The 9,178-nt window shown below is 37.8% G+C and overlaps 1 protein-coding gene across 2 annotated transcripts; it reads left to right on the forward strand.

Moving 5' to 3' along the window:
• The first annotated feature begins 1,223 nt into the window (after window positions 1–1,223).
• On the forward strand, window positions 1,224–8,936 carry klf5b (Kruppel-like factor 5b). 2 transcript variants are annotated; one of them, XM_007227781.4, is made up of 4 exons: window positions 1,224–1,542; window positions 4,085–4,904; window positions 7,085–7,144; window positions 7,482–8,936. In XM_007227781.4, exons 1-4 carry the CDS (start codon window positions 1,504–1,506, stop codon window positions 7,658–7,660), a joined length of 1,098 nt encoding a protein of 365 aa, XP_007227843.2. In that variant the 5' UTR covers window positions 1,224–1,503; the 3' UTR covers window positions 7,661–8,936. The 2 variants fall into 2 exon arrangements, with proteins under 2 accessions (XP_007227843.2, XP_007227844.2); XM_007227782.4 differs by having other exon boundaries at window positions 1,230–1,537.
• The last annotated feature ends 242 nt before the right edge of the window (window positions 8,937–9,178 follow it).

Here is a 9,178-nt window from a genome sequence, read left to right on the forward strand (position 1 = left end):
TCTTATCTGTTTTTTTTTTGTTTTTTTTTTATGTTTGATGGTTTTCACCCTGAGTGAAACTTATCAGGTACAATAAATAAAAAAAACACTGGTAGGTGATTCATTTCTGGGTTTTTGTCAGGCACATTAAAATCTAATACAAGATACACAACCAGTCTAATCCTGGATTAAACTGCTAGCAATACCAGTTGTGTTTCAACATTAAAAATACTTTTTAGTCTAGAACTAGGCTTAATCAGGGCTGGGAAACCTGGTAAATCTATATTGTACCTATTAACCTTTAATTTCAGAAAAAAAAAAACATCTTAAACAGTTAAAATGTATCAATCAGGAAGTGATGTTAGAACAGTATTTTTTCTGTTGGAAATGTAGTTTTTCTGCCATGTTTATATTGATGTTTTGATCAGTGGACATACAGTATTTTCTATACTTATTAAATTGTATTTTTGATAATATAAACTAATCTGTATGGCACACACACCATTATTTATTAAAGAAAATGCTGATGGCTTAACACAAATTTGATAAACTATCCACAAGGTGTTGAACCATTTCTACCATTGCTGAGGGGATTTGATTATCATATCACAAGTTTATTATCATAAAGGTTTATAAGTTTAGAAATCAATATTTGGTGGAATAACCCTGGTTTTTAATCACAGTTTTCATGCATCTTGGCATCATGTTCTCCTCCACCAGTCTTACACACTGCTTTAGATTAACTTTATGCCTTTACTCCTGGCGCAAACATTCAAGCAGTTCAGCTTGGTTTGATGGCTTGTGATCATCTTGATTTTATTCCAGAGGTTTTCAATTTGGTAAAATATACCAAGTATATTTGGTATTTGGTTTTCCAGAGATGTATTGCTCAATGTATTGCCTTATGCACTTGCACTTTGTTTCATGCTGCTTCCCTACTTTCCTTTTTATATGATGTGTATACATATTACAACATACAACAGCTCTTTAGGGTGGAACTGAACCTCGAGATTACAATTCTGTGTCCACCTCATCATGTACCACATGTGATGCGAATGACAATAACGCCTCCTTGAATCCTTAAATCCTTGAAGATCAGCAGCGGTGGATACTTTTGGTAACATGTAGCATGTGGTGTTGCAGCTTCGAAAGCTACAAAATGTATAAACTGGCTCAAAAACATGAAGCGGAGGAGGGGGGGGGGATCATCATCAGGGCTGCCAGTTCTCAGCCCCGCCCCGTCTCCAGGCGCTGAAATGAGGCGGTTGCGTAATTTGTCATGTCAAAGGCGACATGACAGCTAGCCTAGCCTAGCCCTGCTCATTCAGCAGCACACACACACTCTCTCACACACACACAGACAGAGAGACAGTCTGCTCAGTGCTGGCTCTGTCCTGGGCAGCTGGGAGCTGCTGCTGCTGCGTGGTTATTATTATTATTATGGTCCAGCTGTAGAGGAGAGCAGAGGGACGGACGGAGGGCGAGGAGGAGACGCGCAGTCGCCTTCAGGAGCGCCTGGGTTTAATGCCAGCCTCATCAAACCCCCAGACAGACTGTGGTACGGTAGGGTGTCGGTCCTGTGCTGTGTGTGTGTTTTGTGTGTGTGTGTGTCTTCTCGCTGTAGCTTATCTGAATGTCTGTATGTAGTCCAATAACAGCTAACCTACACAATCTGCATTGCAATGGTCTTTCCCCTTCATTATCTCTCTTATTTAAGGTGGTAGTGCCCTTAAAATATAGCTGTAAATATTTTCTTCGTTTTTCTAGCTCGTGGTGCTTTAGTTGTTGTGGAGAACAGATGTAAATACAGTTATTTTAGGCGAATAAAAGCACAGTAACAGTAGTAACAGTGGCAGCAATGAGTGCATGATAGGAACTCAGCACTTCCACTGACCTTAATCTGAAAACTCCCAGCAGCTGGAAGAGCTAAATTCAGACGTCGATTTACGCGGTTTGTGATTGGCAATGAAGGGAAACGGAGCTTTCAGAGATCTTCTCCAGCCCGTCCACAGAAACACACACACACACACACACACACACACACAGTCCCACCAGTCGACCTGTAGAGATGCACTTCACTGCCTTCACACACACACACGCTCGAGAAACAAAATTAATGAAAAAGAAATAAATAAGAAATAAAGATTTTAAAATATAACAGTTAAAATAACAAAAAAGGCTAATTTCACTCCTTAATTTAAAACTTTACATTATATCATTAAAGTATAACCTGTATAACTACCTATTAGACATTAAACGCTGTAGGGGTGGCAGTTAAGCCTAATATCAACTATAAAAAAAAGATTAATCGTATGGGTAAAAGTTCTTAACATTTAAAATGTAAATTTTTCATGAAACGTATCTTACATTTAGGTGTACTTTAGTGAAAGCAAGGTTGTAGTTGCTAAACTGTGAAAATTAAATTTTCCGTTTTAATAATGTAAAATGGCAATATTGTCACTATCAAGCGAAAAACATGTATTTCAATCTTTGTTGTCCTTCATTTTACATTATTTGAATCTGGCTTGTTCATTAAATTGTGTCAAAATGTCATGATAAATGGACCAAAAGACATGACAAAGCATGGAACGAACTCTTTTTACATTGAGTTCCATAAAATATTAACTATTAATAAAATAAACCAATAAAGCAATGAATACAGACGTATAAGAAATTTTACATTAGGCTAGCTACAAGTCAGTCAGTATAAATATTCCATTTTAGTTCCATTAAAACGTTTTTCATTATTATTTTTTTCCATTCAGTTTAAGAAGGTGGCTAAAATGATTTCTTGGCTAATAATGCAGAAGTTATTAATTTATTTTTATTTTAGCCACATCTAAGCTAACATATTAATGTTTGGGATAGCATGGAGCACATTTAGCTATGTAGCTAAGTGTTTGTAAGTGTAGCTACGGTGCTTTTGTTGCTAATCTGAGGTGTTAACTGTCACTCAGCTAGCAAACTAGCTAGCTAAGGTACCTACTAAATTTAACTATCCGAGTTGCATTTTAAGTAGTAATAATAATTAAAACAATAATAACAGCAACAATATTGGTTTGTTTTTATTATTATTTTCATTATTGATATTTTTGCTGTTGATATTTGTTGTTCATTGTGTGTGAGGAAAATGTGCTACATCAACACAGTTGCTATTTTTAAGTTAGCTTGTTAGCTTCCATCTCTAAAGTTAATAAGATTGTATTTATTTGCAATAGTGCAACCTATTTAAATCCAATAATCATATACTTACATATTTATTGTACTATTCTTTTTCAGTTTAGAAGAGAGCAGGCTATAAACTAATATATAATAAAATGTGACAAACTATAGTACAAGTATTTTTTTATGAAAGAGGTCACACATACAGAGTTCTTCATAAACTACAGTAAAAAAAATAATTATAATTGTGAACAATATCTGTTTAAGCGTAAGTAGTATAAAAGCAGTAAAAGTTTACTAGCCAGACTATAAAGTACAGCCTCCATGCAGTGGTGTCCATTTTTTAGGGGAGATTTGTTATTGAGTTTCTAATCTTAAATATATTTTTAAATGCATGTTAAACAACAACAAAAACTAAAGATAATTATGGTTTTAACTCTTAAAATATCCACTTTATAATAGATTTATTATTAATTAATAAAAAAAATGAATTTTTCCTTGTTTAAAGTTTTATGTAGCTTGTTAACGTTTTTAAAGTTTCAAAACATACAGCAAACCTCCCAGTTTCTAGAGTCCAAATATGGAAACTGAGCCTGTTTTTCCACCCATTTACATTTACATGATACACAAGGGTGTATCAACCTGCACTGCTTTTTGAATAGGGCACAAAACAGGTCATATCAGTCTTGGGCACAGAAACAATAACAGAAAGGTTGGAAACCGGTCTTGCAGAAATGAGTTATGACAGATGTGGCCCATTATGACTTATGTCTTTATATTAAAAGACTACTATGATTTTTTTTATTCAGTAACTGTTATAACTAGTATTATGTAAGTTGTGTTACAGGATATTCTCAGTGGTTATGTTTTTTTTTATTTTTATAAAGACTGAATGATGACTGAAAGTATTACAGCTTTTTTTTTGTTTTACCTCTCCCCTCAGATGGACAAATATCTGCCACCTCAGTTCCAGCCAGGCTCAGAGCCAAAGTTCAGCCAGGACAGCTTCCTGACGATGGAGCAAGGTTCTCCCTACAGCATCAACATGAACGTCTTCCTGCCTGATGTCACGTACCTCCGGACTGGACTCTGCCGGCCCGTGAGGCCCACAGCGCCGCAGATTAAGCCGGAACCACTGCAACCTCTCAGCTACTCAAGCTGCCACCACACTGTATCAGCAGCTCCTCCAGCCCCAGAATACACACACCTCTTCAGTTCAGCTAATGCAACAGGCAGCAACAACACTTTCATCAAGCAGGAGACGCCACCCATTGACTTTCAAGATGTTCCTTTATTTCAGCTTTTGAATTCAGACCTGGATCCCACAGTGTCTGGCACTTCCTCTTTCATGGAGCCTCACAGTAACATGTGCTCATCGTCGATGTCATCCTACAACAACGTGCACTCACCTGCTGCCCAGATTGCAGGACGGCCCATGTGTGACCAGGCCAGCAACGGGCCTTCTTCCTCCGGCCACTTTGGGCTGCATCAGCAGCAGCAGAAAGCGGCCTACCTTCCACCCTCCCCTCCAAACTCAGAGCCGGGGAGCCCAGACAGGAGGAAAGAACTCATACACAACCTGTCACCACCGCCCTCCTACGCTGCCAGCATGGCATCTAAACTGGCAGGGCCAGCCTTGGGCCATGGAGCAGCGGCAGCAGCAGCAGCCCTGGCAGTACAAACACAAGCAATGGCTGCCAGGTACAACCGCAGGAACAATCCTGATCTAGACAAGAGGAGGATACATCACTGCGACGTCCCAGGTGAGCCGTGAAGAACTGTCACACAAACATTTAAAGAGAACGTGTTTTCACTTTCAGGTGCCATCAGTGCTGGAACTGGATCTGTAGCTTTGGGCTGCAAACTTTATCTCTTATTGTGACAGTTGACATGTAGTCAAAACATTTAACCCCTTTAAATGCTTTAAATGGCTGGTAATTACATATACAGCTCTGGAAAATAAATAAGAGACCACTTAAAGATGTTGATGAGTTTCTTTAATTTTACCAAATTAAAAAACCTCTGGAATATAATCAAGAGGAAGATGGATGATCACAAGCCATCAAACCAAACTGAACTGCTTGAATTTTTGCACCAGGAGTAAAGCAGCATAAAGTTATCCAAAATCAGTGTGTAAGACTGGGTGAGAAAACATTCCAAGATGCATGAAAACAAGGGCTATTTCAACAAATATTGATTTCTGAACTCTTAAAACTTTATAAATATGAACTTGTTTTCTTTGCATTATTTGAGGTCTGAAAGCTCTGCATCTTTTTTGTTATTTCCGTCATTTCTCATTTTCTGCAAATAAATGCTCTAAATGACAATATTTTCACTTGAAATTTGGGACAAATGTTGCCGTAGTTCATGTTACTTAAACATATACCTATAAATAGCTAAATCAAAGAAACTGATTCAGATACTAAAGTGGTCTCTTAATTTTTTTCCAGAGCTGTATACTTCAAATTCATATTTCTTTTAGTACATGCCTTAAATGGGAATACAACTTGTATTGTATATTGTTGTGCTGATAAGATGAGTCACACATATTTTATAATATTTAAAATTTTAATTTTGATTTTTAGTGTAGGTACTCTTTCACCTTAAAACCTTCAGCCTACACGTCCTTCTCTTCTAAGAAAGCATAGATTCTTAAGAAAGTTAAAGCTAAGCCAAAATCTAATATACTACAACTGATATGGCAAAAGTTATTATTTAAACTAATGTATACTAACATAATGTAGTGTAACCTCAGGGGACATCTTGGGAACACCCACACACTTATGGGCTGCATGCTCATGCCAAGACACCATGAATTACTGGATTTGGAGCAAGGCCTGATAGTTAGTACATTGTTAGTTAGTACAATTTTGAACAGCTCAGGTTCTGTGGATGGTTATGATCAGGACCAATGGCGTCTGGTTAGAAATGTCCATGGGAACAGATAAACTACAAGTGACAGAAATCAGACCCACATTGAATGCTGGAGGACTCAAATTCATTTACCGTAAATCAGTGCAGTGTTCTTTAGCCTTAATGGTAAATGGCAAAATTCATGGGACATGAAAATCGCTTCTGACCCATGACATGTGGCATGTAAGTGTAGTAAACTAAATAAACTAAGAGAAAGCAGTTGTGCTGATGAATACTAATTCATGTGCGACCACTTAATACATAGAAATCACCAATATTTTTGATTCAGTTAATAAAAATGTGTCTCAGGGAGCGTACAGTGTATTAATAACCATTTTATTTAATATTTCTGCTTCTTCTTACCAACACTTTAAACAATTCAGATTTTTTATATTTTCCCATAAATATACAAATACTAAAAAAATATATAAATCTAGTTCAGCTAAGATAAGGTCAGAGGAGATATGATTATAGTAGGTTGTGACCAGTATTATTGCACAAGGACCTACAGTGAATACAAAGCAAATAAATAGTAGATGAAACAGTTGAGAAATATTGCACGTTGTTAAATATATTGCACAAATGGGGATAGAGATGGCAATAAACACAATATTTTTGCATTTGTCATTTCCATAAAAACTGTACTGTATGTGTATTTATTATAAATACTGTTGCATGCTCATGGTACCCTTTTCATTTTTTCTAAAGCACGTTTTGCTCTGATCACACATAAAGAAGGGTGTTATTATGATAATTATGAGGTTACATGCCAGGTGTGAATGTAACAGGTGTTCTATATCATAATGCGGCACAAACACCTGTGCTGAGAGTGACTAACAGTCTAAAAGCAGAAAGAAAATTATCATTATTATCATATTATTATCATTAATATTAGAGCCTCGCCCTCTCTATAAGACAGGATCATTCAGCTCTGAGCTTGGCGAACATGTCCGAGCATAGCCAGGGCTAGGTAATTAGAGTTATGCAACAACATCTGCTCACTGACATTTATTGCATTCTTTTGCATCAGGGTGTAAGAAAGTCTACACCAAGTCCTCCCATCTGAAGGCCCACTTACGGACTCACACAGGTAAGACTTTTCAAAAAAACATATTAGAAAAGCTTTCTCCCGACTGCATGTTCTCTTATTTTGGAGCGTACTTGTTATGTTGCCAGGCAGAAGTATGCCACAGGCATGCACTCACATTCTGAACGCTCTCAGAACGGCGTCCTGTGTCACGCTTTCTTCTGATTGGCCGCAAAAAACGTTTTAAACGGCTCTAGGCTGGCAAGGCCTCCATCGGCGTATATATACGCTCAATGCTTGAGATGTCCATTAGTGACATAGTTTTCATGTGAAGACGTTCAGTGTTGGTGAGATGGTGTCCCCGTCCACTGTAACTGTATCGGCCCGTGTTTTATTTCAGGAGAGAAGCCGTACAAATGCTCCTGGGAGGGTTGCGACTGGCGCTTCGCCCGTTCCGACGAGCTGACGCGCCACTTCAGGAAGCACACGGGGGCTAAGCCGTTCCAGTGTGCCGTGTGCAGCCGGAGCTTCTCTCGATCCGATCACCTGGCCCTGCACATGAAGAGACACCAGACTTAGATCTACAGCCACTGCCCAGCCCACTCAAGGCCCCAAGCTGCCCATTAAGGACCTCCCTGTTTACCCTGTGCATGTTTGTAGACACTGGTGTGTTGAGCACGCTTGGGTTTCGGCAGCTCACGAGGTGCATTGCATAGGCTCATAGGAGCTAAACGTGTTGCCGCTAGGTCTGTAGCCCCTGTGGAACGCAACAACAGCTCAGCTCTTTGATGCCAACCTAGCTGTGGATTTTGGTCATCGCCTGTTTTTTATTTTATTAGTATATATTTGTCTCATTTCTCATTTTCATGACAAAAGTTTGAACTCTCAGCGTGCCTTTTCCATTTCTATTCAACCTAGAAGCTACTACAGATGCAAAGGTACCCTCCAATCCAAATTGCAACCATTGCACCTTACACTCTCCATTTCACATATGTCCTACTTTTTAAGCTCAATTAAGGTCAAACTGTGGATTAGTTCTCACCATGAATGTAGCAGCAAATCCCAAGGCCTAAGGCCTGTTCTCTTCTGTTCTGAAAAAAAAAACACTCTGAGAAATGTCAAGCCTGAATACTTGAATAAGTAAAAAACAGGCATTAAGAGCCCTTATCGAAAGAACCAATCAGTTTAAACCAGTTAAAACACACACACACACACAGACACACACACTGTTTCATTCATTGCTCTTATAATGAACCACTGGTTAAATAATGAAGTGTTGTGAAAAAAAAGTCTCAGAAACCAAAGAAAGAATCTAAAAACTATCCATTCAAACGACGTAAAGAAGGTTTTAAAGTGTTTTTGTATTTTTGTTTTGTCTCCAAATCAAAGCACAATTCATAATTCACTAATAACAACATAGCAACCCTCATCTCTTCCAATGCAAAGATTTAGATGCTGCATTTCATCTTTTAACACCTGTAAACAACTGACTTTGGGATATTTATGGAGGATCGGGATGAAATACTGTATGTGGAACATTTTATTTGGAATATCAATAGCTTTAAGTGTACATATTGTAATTGCTTTAGTCTGTATTATTTATTTTTTTGAGATGGGTTCTTTTCTACTCTATAAAATATTTCTCTATGCACATGTATGATGTGTATGGAGCTATGGGAACGGTGGTTTTAATTATTAAAGGAAATCTTATCTTTCAGATCAGTGAAGAAGTACATGGTTGCCTTTGGATAAGAGCCACAGCAGATAATGCTGGGGTTTGTAACTGTACGGCTTACAGAGTGTGTTGTGTGTACTGTAAGTGTGGTCTCATAAACTTTAATTTCCACTGCAGTAATCAAGTGTTTTTGGATTTCTTCCTTGAAAACAGTGTAGTAAATTATTTACAACTAAAATGCACCACAGGTAAGGGTATGTCTGCCAAAGACTCTGCCAAATAAATCAGATTCGATTGACCCCTTCTGTTCCAGTACTAGATTCATTTTATAGCATTTCAAGATTAAAATAGATTAAAGATCAAGATTGCATTACACACACTCTTCATTCAGGACACAGTTCTGTCAAAAAAGGTGTTTTAAT

Source organism: Astyanax mexicanus, chromosome 11, assembly GCF_023375975.1.
Source record: "Astyanax mexicanus isolate ESR-SI-001 chromosome 11, AstMex3_surface, whole genome shotgun sequence".
In the NCBI taxonomy this organism is placed as follows: Eukaryota; Metazoa; Chordata; class Actinopteri; order Characiformes; family Acestrorhamphidae; genus Astyanax; species Astyanax mexicanus.